The sequence below is a fragment of the Perognathus longimembris genome, chromosome 28, assembly GCF_023159225.1.
Source record: "Perognathus longimembris pacificus isolate PPM17 chromosome 28, ASM2315922v1, whole genome shotgun sequence".
NCBI lineage: Eukaryota > Metazoa > Chordata > Mammalia > Rodentia > Heteromyidae > Perognathus > Perognathus longimembris.
In genome coordinates, this window is record NC_063188.1 from 25,198,897 (window position 1) to 25,214,622 (window position 15,726).

Here is a 15,726-nt window from a genome sequence, read left to right on the forward strand (position 1 = left end):
GAAGAAAGAACTTTAAAAAAAAGTCAGCCATGGGGCTTGAACTCAGGGCCTGGGCGCTGTCCCTGAGCCTTTTGCTCAAGGCTAGCACTTTACCACTTTGAGCCACAGAGCCACTTCTGGTTTTTGAGTGGTTCATTGGAGATAAGTCTCATGGAGACTTTTTTTTCCCCCCGGATTGTCTTTGACTTTAATGCTTAGATCTCAGGCTCCTAAGTAGCTAAGAAAGACCTTTTTTTTTTTTTTTTTTGGCCAGTCCTGGGCCTTGGACTCTGGGCCTTGGACTCTGGGCCTGAGCACTGTCCCTGGCTTCTTCCCGCTCAAGGCTAGCACTCCGCCACTTGAGCCACAGCGCCGCTTCTGGCCGTTTTCTGTATATGTGGTGCTGGGGAATCGAACCTAGGGCCTCGTGTATCCGAGGCAGGCACTCTTGCCACTAGGCTATATCCCCAGCCCTAAGAAAGACCTTTTGATCTGGGTCTTGAAGGATGAGTAGGAGTTCATCAGACATGGAGACAGTAGAAAGGCAATCCAGAGAGAGGGACTGGCATGTACAAGAAACAAGTTTTTCTGCATATCTGGACTAGAAATGCAGGTGGCAATGAGGTATAGGATGTGACGAAGCAGGACAGGTTGGCAGGGGCCAGGTCTGAAAGATCTAGAATGCCTCAGGGATGCACTGAGGCTCTGAAGGAGGATGGTGCATGTGGAAAGATCACGTGGCCTGGTGACACACACAGCACACTGGGGCGGAGAGACCTGAGGCTGGCAGAAACTGGAGCCTGAGTCTCCAGGAAGGTCTGACTCTCTAAGAATGGGTAGGGAAGATGCTGAATGAAGACATGGCCATGAAGGGACAGGCTTGAACATGAAAAGAGGTCAAAGGGACAAGGACCTGGTAACTGAAATGGGATTGGGAGAGAAGGAGGTTTTCTTCTGACTGGGCCTCTTGGGTGAAAAGAAGTGGCCTCATTCACTACAGGTCACAGGAGGAAGAACAGGTTTGTGACTAATAAGGACATCAGCTAGGGTCATGTGTGTGCCTATGAAGTAGGAAGGTAGGGGATGCAGTAGCAGGGGTAGTGCCATGATGAGCTGGTGTAGATCAGTAGCTAAAAGAATGATCTTTGCAGTTGGAGTGGGGAGCCTTGGGCAAGTCCTTTAGACTCCCTTTAGCATCAGTTTCCTCGTCTGTCAAATGAGGCCTCAGAGAAGTGACTGAATTCTAGTCAGGAGGAAAAGACTCTGGTATTCTATCACAAAGCATGGCCACGATGGTTGACAACAAAACATTCTATATTTCAAAATAGCTCCAAGAGAAGTTTATCCTGTTCTTTTTGATGTAGTGGTACTAAAGCTCAAACCCAAGGCCTTGCATAGAACAGAGGTTTTATGAGGGGTTGGGGACTTAGCTCAGTGGAAGAGCACTTGCATAGCAAGTGCAAGGCCTTGAGTTCGGTCCTGAGCTCTGAAAAAAAAAAGAACAGAGGTTTTGTTTGAGTGTTCTCACCACAAAGAAATGATAAATGTCTGAGGTAATGGGTATGCTAAGTAGCATAATTTGAATATTGCACAATAAATACATACATCAAAAGAGTAAATGATAGCCAGGGTACTGGTGGCTCATGCTTGTAATCCTAAGAGGCTGAGATCTGAGGATTAAGGTTCAAAGCTGGCCCAGGTAGGAAAGATTCTTACCTCCAATTAAGAACCACAAAAGCCAGATTGTGCTGTGGCTCAAGTGGTAGAGAGCTAGCCTTGAGTAAGAAAGCTCAGGGACAGTACCCAAGCCCTGAGTTTGTCCCAGGATTGGCACCAAAACATGGTACCCCATCAATATGTACAATTATATGTCAATTAAAATCAAACTATTGGGAGGTAGATATCAAAAGAATCATGTGTTAGAGCAGCTTGAGCCAAAAGTAAGATTTCATCTCCACAAACAAGACAGATGAAGTGGTACATGAGTGTGAGTCCAAGTACCTGAGAGGTATAGGTAAGAGGACTGTGGTATGAGGCTAGCCCCAGGTATAAAATGTAATACGTTATTTGAAAAATCATTAAAACAGAAAGCTGAGAGAGGGCAGTGTGGCAAGGGTGGTGCAGTGCCTGCCTATCAAGTGTGAGCCTCTAAATTCAAACCACAGTATTGCCACAAAGAAATAAGGGGATGAGTATGGTAGTATGTGCCTTTAATCTCAGCTGTGCAGGAGGCAGAGATTAGGAGGTCTGAAGTTTGAGGTGAGCCCTGGCAAAATATTCAGATGCCCAATTTAACAAACAAGATGGGTATGGTGGCATATGAGAGTCGTATGAGAGGTATAGATAGGTAGATGCCCAGTCTAAGGCCAGCCTGAGTAAAAAGCACAAGACAGGATCGGGAAAAATAACTAAAGAAAAATGGACTGGGGATGTGGCTTAAGCAGCGAAACACTTATCTGGCTGCAAGGCTCAGAGTTCAATTCCCAGTACTGAGAAACAAAACACTAAAAATTGCTAGGTATGCTTACATACCCCTGTAATCTCAATACTCAGGAGACTATATAGCAAGACTCTGTGTCAAAAAAAAGTAAAAAACCCCAAACAAACCCCAAGCCCCAAAACTAAAAAGTGAAATAAAAAGGAAGCTTGCATGAACAAAATATCTGGTACACAAGAAGCAGCCCCCCCCCCAAATGTGAATCACCTTACCTAAAACAGCCAGGGAAACCCCTCGATAAAGGGCTAGGAACCCTTCCTGTCGATAAATAGTAGTAAAAGCATGGACAAGCCCCCTGTAAGATGGTTCCAGCATGTTCTGCACGATCAAGCGGGTTTTGATGAGATCTGTAGGATACATCACGATGGTGGACACCATGCCTGCCAGACTCCCTGCCACGGTGGAGCTCCACTGGGAAATGTGGCCCAGGTCATCTGTGAACAGCACAACAAACCTGGGGGAGAAAGGAAGCCCAAAGTCATCAGCTAGGGGTTGTGCAAGTGTTCTACACTACAAATTCTTTCCAGCGTGTACACGGGTTCTACCAAGGGAACTTATAGTATTATATTAGAATGAATGAATACATTTAGCTACTCCGATGTTGGTATGCATGTTAGCTATAAGAGAGTTTCTGTGAGACTATCTCCAATTACCCACTCAAGAACTGGAAGTAGAGTTGTGTCTCAAAGTGGTAGAGTGCTAGCCTTGAGCAAGAGAGCTCAGGGACAGCGCCTTGAGTTTAAGACCCATGACTAACCAAAAAAAATAAAAGAGTCTTACAGATGTTCCTGTGCCCGGGCTGCCTTAAAAATGTGATCCTCACACGTCAGCCTTCCGAGTAGCTAGAATAACAGGCATAAGCCACCAGCGCCTGGCGTGCTTTCTGTTTTTAATTGTTAAAATTTATATATTTTAAATAATTTTTAAAATTTAATTTTATTGTCAAGATGATGTACAGAGGGGTTACAGTTACATACATAAGGCAGTGAGTACATTTCTTGTCAAACTTGTTACCTCCTCCCTCATTTTTCTCCCTCCTTCCCTCCTCCCCAATCCCTTCCCTCCCAAGGTATACAGTTAATTTGCAAGTTATTGTCTTGTAAATATTACTGTTGTATTGGTTCGCCCTTTGTTTTACCATTTTGATGTTCCCTTTCCCTTCCCTAATTCAGATAAATGTATATACAATACCCAGGGTACCAAAATCAAATACAGTGATAACAGGGGCTAAGAAAAACACAAGAAAAAAGAAATAATTTCAAATAATACATTAAAAATAGCAACAATAAAAAACCACTTGTTTCTATATCTTGTAGTTTATTTTGCTTAGCATCATCTCATATGATCATATGTACATAATCACTGAGCTATTATGGCAAATCAAAACAACACTGAAATTCCGCTTCACCACAGTAAGAATGACCATTATCAAGAAAACTAATAACAGATACTGGGGATGTGGCCAAGAGGGAAAAATACTACATTGTTGGTGGGAGTGTAAACTTGTTCAACCAGTATGGGAGGCAGTATGGAGGTTCCTCAAAAGGCTAAACATAGAGCTCCCCTATGACCCAGCAACCCCACTTCTGGGCATCTACCCAAAAGATCACAAACAAGGCCATACTAAATCTACCAGCACAACCATGTTCATTGCAGCATACCATAGCTAAAATATGGAACCAACTTAGATGCCCCTTAGTAGATGAATAGATCAAGAAAATGTGGTATATATACACAGTGGAATTCTATGCTTCTATCAGAAAGAATGACATTGCTCCAATTGTAAGGAAATGGAAAGACTAGGAAAAAATCATACTAAGTGAAGTGAGCCAGACCCAAAGAAACATAGACTCTGTACTTTCCCTCATCGGTAATAACTAGTGCTTCCCTTTTTTATTTGCACATCTGCGTTTCTAGCCTAACGTGTCTGTAGGCTGGAAATGCACAAAAGCACTTACAAATATCACATTGAGATGTACCTTTTTAGACCTGTTGAAACTTAAAAGGAATGCTATTTCTTGAAGTAATTAGTTTGAACATCCTAAGAATTGAGCTTAAAAAATGTATTGGTTTCAGCCAATTGGATAACTACCTATTCAGTATTGAAATATCCAGAAAACAATATATGATCCAAAGACAGATAGACATATAGATCCATGTGAATATATATATATATCTTTGGCAAAGGGGAGAGGGAATGTGAATGAGGATGAAGAGAACAGCTTTATACATACTGTTTTACATTTAAGGAAGTCAGGTAGGAAGTTGGGTTCCAGTGGCTCATGCCTATAATCCTAGCTACTTAGGAGGCTGGGATCTGTAGACTGTGGTTTGAAGTCAGCCAGGGCAGGAAAACCAGTGAGACTCTTATCTCCAAATAACCAATGGAAGTGGAGCTGTACTCAAGTGGTATGGGGCTAACCTTGAGCAAAAAAAGTGAAAGGACCGTGCCCAGACCCTGAGTCAAGTCCCAGGACACACACACACACACACACACACACACACACACACACACACACACGCACACGCACACGCACACGCACACGCACACGCACACACAGCACCTCTTTTTTTTTTTTGCCAGTCCTGGGGCTTGAACTCAGGGCCTGAGCACTGTCTCTAGCTTTGTTGTTGTTGTTGTTGTTGTTGTTGTTGTTTTGCTCAAGGCTAGCACTCTACCACTTGAGCCACAGCGCCACTTCTGGCTTTTTCTATATATGTGGTGCTGAGGAATTGAACCTAGGGCTTCATGTATACGAGGTGAGCACTCTACCACTAACTAGGCCGTGTTCCCAGCCCCAGCACCTCTCTTTCAAGGTGTAGCAGTCTTGACTTCATTTTGCCAACCTGCCTTTATGGTCAAATGAAATAATCATATGCGTTTAAGTAGCTCTTTTAAAGATACAAGTAAGAAGTTATAGGTGTGGCTCAGAAGGGCTCTGGTTTTGATCCCTAGCATCCATCTTCCCAACAATAAAAAAGAAAGATAAAGATACAGGCAATGAAAGCTGGCATTCAAGGCTGGGGGCAGAAAGCCTGCCTGGTAAACAGGAAGCTCTGAGTTCAAACCCCAGACTCTGTTCCTAAAGTTAGCATTCACGAATGTATCATTTACTTAGTGTTACTGCCCAAATACCTCTTCTCTTCTCTCTACTGGTCAGTGAAGTGGGAGGTGCAGGGGAGACAGGTAGTGGCACACCCATCTAATCATAGGAACCTGAAATGCAGAAGCTCCGGCTTTCTTTTTTCCCAGCCTTATTCCCCACCCCACAGGCTACTTCTAGGACACTGGTTAGCTCTTTACCTATTTATTAAACATCTATAATGTGCCAGATAGTGCTAGCTGACAGTACAGATCATAAAAGAGATTTCAACAGTCCTGATGAGGCGATGACTAATAGAGACAACTATGGGGAAATAAACCCCTGGTACCCTGAATGATTTGAACTACATAGGGAAACACTATCTTTTATCAGTCTGACTTATGAAGTAGTCTTACTATCAAATATACAAAATTAAAGAGAAGAATAGAAAGACTTTTCTTCTCAGACTCCTACCATGGGATACAGGCATCAGAGCCCTGATCTTCCCATCTTCCCTCAGGGTTGCAGTTAGCTTAGGCAACCCTGACAGGCCACCAGTGATGTCAAACAGGTCCCTACTCCTTAAACTCTTGTCTGATTGGCTAGGGCAGCTGCGTTCATGTTTCTGCCCTTCCTTCCACCCCCTCATACAGGCACTGAAGCTTTTTCTATCAAGACTGGATGATCTAGTGAACTGCAGTAAATCCTTCCTTTCAGCCAGCACAGATTCTCCACACCCTGGAAACACGTGATTAGAACTGCTAACATGTCAGCCTAGGATAGGCTAGCAGCCAATGCAGCCAAACAAGCTCACTGAGTGGTTATGCAATGAGGAAATGGTGTTGGTCCTCAACAATGCACAGCCTCAATGACTGAATAGACAAAACAAAACAAAACAAAACAAAACAAAACACCCAAAAACCAAAAAACGGTGGACTGAAGTTGGGAGAAGGATCTGATGCATTTGAATGCCATCCATTGAGGCAGCTCTTATTTGCTTCTGACAAGAACCCCAAGTGGTTTGTTTCAATCATAAATCCATGTGAGCAGACATTTCAGCAGTACACTGATGGACAGGGCCCTAGACCCAGATTCAGGTTCTACCTCTGTCACTGCATTCTGTGGACAAGGGCTTTAACCAGTCTAATCTGTGGACTTGCTACCTGGTTACACTTCTTCCAACCCATGACTAGAAAGTCCTCTTACTCCCCACCACCTGTTTTGACCATATACATGGTCAGAAGAGAGTGGAAATGTATCAGTCTAAAGACGGACCATCTTTTTTTTTTTTTTTTTTTGCCAGTCCTGAGGCTTGAACTCAGGGCCTGGGCTCTGTCCCTGAGCCTCTCTGTGCTCAAAGCTAGTGCTCTACCACTTGAGCCACAGCACTGCTTCCAGCTTTTTCTGTTTATGTGGTACTGAGGAATTGAACCCAGGGCTTCATGCATTGCTAGGCAAGCACTCTACCACTAAGCCACATTCCCAGCCCTCAAAGGTATCATCTTTAAGTAGGAAGAGTAGCCTCATAATTAATTACCCACTATGCCTTTCTGTCTCACTATTCCTCATCATTCACCAAAATACATGCGGTTTTCAGGAAGAAAATAATTGTGTAAAAAACCAAAATATTGCCAGGTGCTGGTGGCTCACACCTGTAATCCTAGCTACTCAGGGGGATGAGAGCTGAGGATTATGGTTCAAAGCCAGCCCGGGCAGGAAAGTCCGGGAGACTCTTATCTCCAATTGAACACCAGATAACCGGAAGTGGAGCTGTGGCTCTTTCAGACAGTACCCAAGCCCTGAGTTCAAGCCCTATGACTGACAAAAAAGTAAGCATACTAAACTATGTTTAGAAAAGATTTTCACATAAATGATGATTTTAAAACTAGACTCTACAGTATTTTTCTTTCAAAAAACCCAAGTAAGATCCTCTTTTCTCACTGGCACCAACCCATTTCAGGTGCCTATGGCTGCCAGGTGCACTAACGCTACAGGTTCCTAACTAGTCCGGCCACCAGCACTCTACCTTCTCTCTGCCATCATATGACAATCCTTCCCTGTGAAACATTTTAATCACAGGACTGCCTTCTCCTCTGCCTGAAAGTTTCCCACAGCCGCCTTTGAATACCAAGCCAAAATTAAAATCCTTAATCCAATCCTCCAAGATCTTATTGGGCCCTGCCTTTTCTGGCTTGCATTTCCAGTCTTGCTGCATGCCTTTCTTCCTCCATCTTTGTTGACATTGAACTATCTCACCATTTTTGTCCAACAGACTACTGCTTTTTTCCCCCAAAGCCAACTCAGATGTTTGTTTTCTTCCCTTGTGAATCTTTACATATTTTCTTCCCCTCTCCCACCTGAGGTATATTATTTCTTTCTTGCTTTCTTTTTATTTTTGCCAGTAATGGGGCTTGAACTCTGGGCCTGGGCCCTGTCTTTAAGCTTTTGTGCTCATCGCTAGGACTGTACTGCTTGAAGCACAGCTCAACTTGCAGCTTTTTGTGGTAAATTGGAAATAAGAGACTAATGTACTTTCTGAACTTCAATCCTCATATCTCAGTCTCCAGAGTAGCTAAAATTATAGGGGTGATCCACTGGTGATTGGCTGAAGTATACTTTTTTTTGTTCATCATAGGGCTTGAATTCAGGGCCTAGGCACTGTCCCTGAGCATTTTCACTCAACACTAGCACTCTACCACTTTGAGCCACAGTGCCAGTTCTGGTTTTCTGGTGGTTAATTGGAACTAAAAGTCTCACAGACTTTCCTGCCCAGGCTGGCTTTAAACTGTGATCCTCAGATCTCAGTCTCCTGAGTAGCTAGGATTACAGGTGTGAGCCACCAGCACTGGCTTTGAAGCATACATTTCTATGACACTTTATCCATGGCAATCACATGCCACTGTATGTGTTTTAGTTATGGAATAAGTACACTGTTCTTATTCTTCTATTACTCTGGGGCAGAGGGACTGTGACACATTCATCTTTGTACTGTCCCTGGCATCATGCACATGGTACTTCATGAACTATATTAACATCAAATGAATGCAGAGTGAAAGGTGGCCTGAGATCACAAAATCAGCACAAGATCTTGAGTCAGAAAGCCATGTGATGGTACTGAGCTGTGTCATTGATGAGTGGTAGATCAGGCTGAGCCCAATTCTACATGTGTGAAATGGGCATAACATTTCCTGCCCTATGGAACTCTGAAGGTCACAGGCAGAAGGAGGAAACATCAAATGATGTAAATACAGGAGGCCGTTGATGAAAAAGCCATAGTGGCCCCTGCTCCTTGTTAAACATTCTCTCTTGTCCAAAGGAAGATTAGCAAACCACTTTGTGGAAGAGGGTGAAATAGGGAGAAACTGAGTTGCTAAAACTCAGAAGGGGCTGTGTATGGTGTGGCATATGCCCCCAAATCCCAGCTACTCAGGAGGCAGAGGTAGGAGGATCATGGTCTGACATCTGTCTGGGCAAAAGTTCAAGACCCTATCTGAAAAATAACTAAAACAAAAAGGGGTAGAGTTATGATTTGAGTGGTACAGTGCCTACCTGGCAATCATGAGGCCCTGAGTTCAAACCCCGGTCCTGATAAAAAAAAAAGTGAATAATTGTAGAAGAGAATGATTTGCAGACTTCAGGACAGATCTTGCTGAAGGGTAGGGGGAGTGGGAAAGGAAGAGAGCATTGATAGAAATGCTACACGATCCTACCAACCATGATTGTATCCAAAGAGCAAAACAAGAAAATTCTCCCAGAGGATTTTGGCTTCTCACCTGCCAGGTGAGCTTTGAAAGTTCTGTCCTCCTAAGTGACAGGGTTAATGCAAAATCCTTGCTTAGCATTCTTGAAGCCCTGGGTTTCAGCCCCTGCACTTAAAAAAAAAAGACATAGTGGTGACCAGTTCTCCCTCAGAGCCACATCCAGCCTTTTCATTATTATTATTAATTACTATTTATTATTATGATGATTACTATTATTTTGTATTGGGGCTTGAACACAGGGTGTTTTGCTTGACTTTTTTGCCCATGGCTGATGTTCCACCACTTAAGCCATGTATCCAGCCTGGCATTTTGCTGATTAATTGGAATCTCTTGGACTTTTCTGCCCAGGATGATTTGAAACTTAACTCCTCTAGATTTCAGGCCCCAGAGTAGCTAGTATTACAGGCATGACCCACAGGCATCTAGCTAAACGTTTTTTTTCTTTTCTTAGTGGTAGTAGGGTTTCAATTCTAGTCTTGTCCCATGCTAGACAGGCAGTCTGATCTCTGAGTCATATCTCAAGCTCAAGGCCAGACTTCCAAGTTGGCTTGTTTTTTGCTTTTTCCTGGTTAATTGGAGATGATTGTTACAGATCTGTTTGCTTGTCCTTGAACTATGATCCTCCGATCTTAGCGTCCTTAGTAGCTAGGATTAGAGGCCTGAGCCACAGGCACCCAGCTACGTTTTCTTTTTTTCCTAAGGCTTTCTTTCCCAGCAGCAGTGCAAATGTCTCTGGGTCCCCAAAAGCTTTCATACTCATCAGCTATTTGCCATGTTTAGGTATTTTCTTAAGGAACAGCTGTTGATGTGTGTGTGTTGGGGGGGGGGTCAGAGAATAAAATAAGGCCAGTGGGCAGCTAAGGATGGAAGGAAACATTAGGCTCAGGAGATAGCTCCATGCCACAGCCTCTGTCAGACCATACCAGGCAAGTTTTGTGCGGCTGGGTTTGAGGGTACATTGCCTGAGGCAATGTGACTGGTCCCCATTCCTCTGCTGACCACTTGTTTTGGGGCCACTGGTCATGGAGACACACCTTCAGCAGGGTATCTCCTAAGCTAGCCAAAGGGAAAAAATCCCCAGTTTTTGGATGGTGCAAATAGAAGGTCAGTAGTCAACTCTCTAGAGACTTCCTTCTTCCAGTCCCCAACATCTCCATTTTGCCTTTCACTTTCTCCCCAGGGTCCAATCCCCAGAGCCTCAAGATGCCACCAGGAGCATGCAGAAAGCTTTGCACTTGCCACTCGGTGTGTGTGTGTGTGTGTGTGTGTGCGCGTGTGTGTGTATCTCACGTGTGGCTCTGAGAAGACCCCCTTCCCCTCATGTGATCCGGAAGAGGGGATGGTGTGTCATGACAAGACCCCTTGGCCCCTCCCGCCGACCCTTACTTGCGGTAGGCGGCGAGTTGCACGGTGCTGCAGGGGACGAGGCGCAGGCAGGCGACCGCGTTCCCCTTCCACAAGGCCCGGAGCCCCTCGGCTTGCCACACGAGACGCGCGGTGGCCCACGGGGCATAGGCGTGGCCTCGCCAGACGCTGACCTGGGCCAGCACAGTGGCCAGCTCCAGGGGCGCGGTGAGGGTGAGGCTCAGCGCCCCTGCCAGCCCCGCGCACAGCAGCCGCTGGCTGCCCGTCAGTCGGTTGTCCCGCCTCCACGTAGCCATCGTGGCCCGGCCAGGGGCCCGGGCGAGTGCGCGGCCCGAGCCCTGCCGCTCGCCGGCTACCGGCGGAGGGTTGGGCCAGGCCCCGCCCGTTGTGGGCCGGACCTGCAGGAGCAACTCCGAGCCCAGTTCACGCCCGCCCCGCGCCTGGGCCAAGGGCGGGTCTAGGAAGACATCCAGGGGTCTGAGGCCTGGTTCAGGGAAAGTCTCTTTGGCCTTCCAAGGGTGAGGCTCGATCTTCCACCTGCCCTGAAGAATGCCCCCTCCCACCCCACCACCCCCAGGCCTAGCTAGCTAGGCGGTTCCCAAGGATCCAGACATTGCTTCTCTTCCTGTTTGCCTCCTTCACACTCCACCTGGCCCTGCTCCTGCTTCCCGCACACCTACAACCCCCTCCCCCCACCCTTGTGCTTAAAGAAAAAGCGGGGCTGGGCACTTGTCGCTCACCTCCTAGTTGCTCAGGATGCTGAGATTTGAGGATCCAGGTTTGGAGCTCGCCCAGGCAGAAAGATCCATGAGACTCGAATCTCCAATGAACCACCAAAAAGCCAAAAGTGAAGCTTTGGCTCAAGTGGTAGAGCACCAATCATGAGTGAATTAAGCCCTGTGAAACTAGGAGACCCTGAGTTCAAGTCCCAGTACCACAATAAAAAAGTACTGGAAGATTGTGCAAGTGCAGAATGCATGACCTTTGATAACAAGCACAGCTGCCACCTATTAGATAAGAGTCTCCCACTTTCCTGCCAATGACACCTGGCTTATGCCCTTAATCCTAGCTACTCTGACATCTGAGGATAACGTTTTTTTGTTTTTGTTTTTGTTTTTTTTTGCCAGTCCTGGGTTTGGACTCAGGGCCTGAGCACTGCCCCTGGCTTCTTTTTGCTCAAGGCTAGCACTCTGCCACTTGAGCCACAGCGCCACTTCTGGCCATTTTCTATATATGTGGTGCTGGGGAATTGAACCCAGGGCTTCATGTATACAAGGCAAGCACTCTTGCCACTAGGCCATATTCCCAGCCGAGGATCATGCTTTGAAGCCAGCCTAGGTAGGCAAGAAAGTCTGTAAGACTTTTATCTCCAATTAGCCACCAAAAAGCCAGAAGTGGAACTGTGGCTCAAGTGATAGATTGCTACCATTGGCCACAAAAAGCCGAAAGTGGTGTTGTGCCTCAAGAGGTAGAGTGCTAGCTTTGAGTAAAAAGAAGCTAGGGACAGTGCTTAGGCTGTGAGTCCAAGCCCCAAGATTGGCAATTTTTTTTAAAGTTCAGGAATTCCAGTGCTCAGGCCTGAGTGTAAGTGCCAAGACTGGCACACACACACACACACACACACACACACACACACACACACACAAATGGCTTTACATATATCCCCTCAGTAAATCCTCAGAACACTGTGTAATACATATGACCTCATTTGCAGAGGCTGTAGGCGTGAACATTAGAACTAATATGTTTTAAAATCCTTGACTCCACAGCTTCGTAGCTGTGTAACTTTGGGGGAAGTTGCTCAATCTCTTTGTGCCTCAGTTTCTTCATGTGTAAGATGGAGATAATAGTTTCCTCCTCCTAAATGTTTTTTTCAAATATTTAAGTGAGCAATTATCAGCACAAGATAGATGTTAGTTATGCTTAGATATTACTTTATAGAAGACATTTATATTTTATAGACATTAAGACACAAGGGATAATGACTTGCACAAAGACACGTAAGCACTACAGTGTAGAGATAGGATTCAAATCTAGGCCAAGTATCTGCCACCATCCACTAGGACTGCTAAGTGCAACTTGAGTGGGGACATTTTCAATAGTTCTTTTAGCTAAGAGGAAAAGTGGTAAAGAAGGGCTAAGAGCAACTTGACCAGAATACAAGAAACATTTTAATTTTTTTAACATTTCAACTTTATTTCTGTCTGTATTTTTAAAATGACAATGCCCTTAATAATAATTATAAGAAAAGAAACAGCAGACTGTGAATGTAAGCAAGATGTCCCAGGCACAGGAGCTTTGAGAGTTGCCTCTTATTTTCTACCCCACAATAATAGAAACCTTTTCTTAGGGGTATGTGTATTTAATTGACATATAATAATAGCATATATTAATGGAAAAAAGGTTTTTTTGTTTCCCTTTTTCTTTTGTTTCTTCACTTATCTGTCTTTGGGGGGCAAGGGGACACAGAAAAGGAGGGAAAAGGGTGAATAAATGTAGCAGTGGTGCTCACTAGACACTGTTGAACATGAAATCACAACTTGTGGATGGGTACAGGAAAAACTGGAAGAATAATCCATGGAGGCACAACTTAAGGTGGGAAGTGGTTTTATTTACAACCTAAAACCCAGAACCAAAACAGATCTCCACCTCTAAATGCTGGCCCATGACTGGGCTAGTTATCCAGAACCCAGAACTGAGACCTGAACTCCAAACCTCCATTCCTTAACTTCCAACCGCCTCAACCTCCAACCCCCAGAGGAGCGAGCTTCTTTCTGTCTCTCCTTCCTGCAGGCCTTGCCTCTCCTCAGGCCCCAAGCCTCGGGCCTCCACACAGGCCTTAGGCTTCTCTACTGGATTTAGGCCTCAGGCCTCTCCTCAGACCTCAGGCCTCAAACCTCTCCACAACTGTCAGGCTCCAGACTTCTCTACAGGCCTCAGGCTCCAGCTCCTGTGCAGGATGGGCTCTGCTCAGCTCCCTTCCTCCGCAGGCCTCACGCTCCTCTCCTCCAATAGATTCAGCTCCGCTCTCAGGAGGTCTCAGCTCTCTGGTCTCCATGGGCCTTGGCTCTCAGCCGGCCTATGCTCCATAGGCCTCTCCTCTCCACCTACCTGGAGCTCGGCTGCTTCAGTGTCCGTTCTCTGCAGACCTGTACTCGGGCCTCCATGGGCCACTCATCTGGACTTGGGCCTCTCCTTGCCTCACTGGTCAGGACTTGGGCCTCTCCTGTTAGCAGGCCCAGGGTCTTGGGCCTCTCCGAACCACAGGCCAGGGTCTTGGGCCTCTCCTGTCAATAAGCCTGGTACTTGGGCCTCTTCTGTATGCAGGCACGAGCTCTCCTCAGGCCTGAGCAGAGCTCTGGCACTTCTCAGCTTCACAAGGCACCTCTTGGTGCCTTGCTTTCTCTGTATCTCTCCTCCTCCTTTTTCAGAAATCCTACCTTCTAATATGGTGTGATATTTGGATACTTATACAGCAGGTATAATGGTCAGAGTAATTAGCATGTCTATCACCTCAAACATTGATAATGATTTATTGTATATTTCAAGGCAGTTGAAAGGATTTTGAAAGTTTCTAATAGAAAGAAGCAGAGGAAACTTTTCCAAAAGCTATTATAGGATTTTAATTGGGAGAACTTGTTCTAGTTATAGAAATGTTGCTCTATTCTCAGAACTTGAGAAATGCTTGTTTTTGTTTGTCTGTTTTGTTTTGTGCAGTGCTTGAGATGAAACCCAGGGCCTCACACATGCTATGCAAACTCACTACCACTGAGCAATGTTCATGCTTTGCTACAATGTTAATTTCATGGCTGTGGACAACTGGAGAATGTAGATATGTGATTCTGAAGATCATAGGACAGGAGAACTTTAGAGAGCTTGAATTGGAATATAGGAGCAAAATAGGGAAACTTTCAGTTCCAGAAACATGTTGCCAACATGACTGGATCCTAGAATTCCTTCAGTGGTTTGTCCTGGGATGGGAGCTGCTGCTGCCATACTCTGTTCTGTGCAGACTGGCTCTGATGTCAGCTTCCTGAGTTGTTACAATTATAGATGTGATCCATTGACATCTGGTTCATCTTATGGTTTTGTTCTGGCAGTGGAATGTGTGTGGGATCAATATTGCCATTTCCCGACCTGGCTCATATAATATCCCTCATAGGGCTTTCTGCTCAATCTCTCCACCATTGGTGCAGCAGCAAAGGATTCTGAAATGATAATGTATTTTAAGGAACCTAGATTCCTGAGTTCATCACTCAGAGAATGATCATCCTGGAGTGTTTCTCAGATAAGAATCATTTCATGGGACTTTGTATGAATGTGAAACAAACCTTTGGTTAATCCAGTGAAATTTCAGGGTTTCATTACCACAACAGACTAGTCTACCTGGACTAAAATGTCTAAAATACTGCTTCTCTCTCTACTTGAGTTAGATATGAAAATTATGAGAAACTGAATGCTTATCAATTACATTAAGGGCTTTTAAAACTCACTTTCGGGGCTGGGAATATGGCCTAGTGGCAAGAGTGCTTGCCTCATGTACATGAAGCCCTGGGTTCGATTCCCCAGCAGCACATATACAGAAAAAGGCCAGAAGTGACACTGTGGCTCAAGTGGCAGAGTGCTAGCATTGAGCAAAAGGAAGCCAGGGACAGTGCTCAGGCCCTGCAGGACTCCAAGCCCCAGGACTGGCAAAACAACAACAACAAACAAACAAACAAACACCCCCCTCCAAAAAAAAACTTACTTTCATGATGAGATGAATGACCAGGGGCTGGGGATATGGCCTAGTGGCAAGAGAGCTTGCCTCGTATACATGAGGCCCTGGGTTCGATTCCCCAGCACCACATATACAGAAAACGGCCAGAAGTGGCGCTGTGGCTCAAGTGGCAGAGTGCTAGCCTTGAGCAAAAAGGAAGCCAGGGACGGTGCTCAGGCCCTGAGTCCAAGGCCCAGGACTGGCCAAAAAAAAAAAAAAAAAAAAAGAGAGAGAGAGAGATGAATGACCATTATAAATAAAAATACTTTCACTCAAGGAAGT

At 45.3% G+C, this 15,726-nt stretch overlaps 1 protein-coding gene across 1 annotated transcript in view; it reads right to left on the reverse strand.

The window, feature by feature from the left end:
- The window catches only part of Slc25a43 (solute carrier family 25 member 43), a 35,264-nt gene extending 24,245 nt beyond the window's left edge, over positions 1-11,019 (reverse strand). Inside the window, exons 1-2 of the mRNA XM_048336726.1 lie at positions 10,707-11,019; positions 2,689-2,930 (exon numbers count right to left, since the gene is read on the reverse strand). Of these exons, the coding sequence (XP_048192683.1) occupies positions 2,689-2,930; positions 10,707-10,981 (517 nt within the window). The 5' untranslated portion in view covers positions 10,982-11,019. The remainder of the gene's footprint in view (positions 1-2,688; positions 2,931-10,706) is intronic.
- Between the last annotated feature and the right edge of the window lie 4,707 nt (positions 11,020-15,726).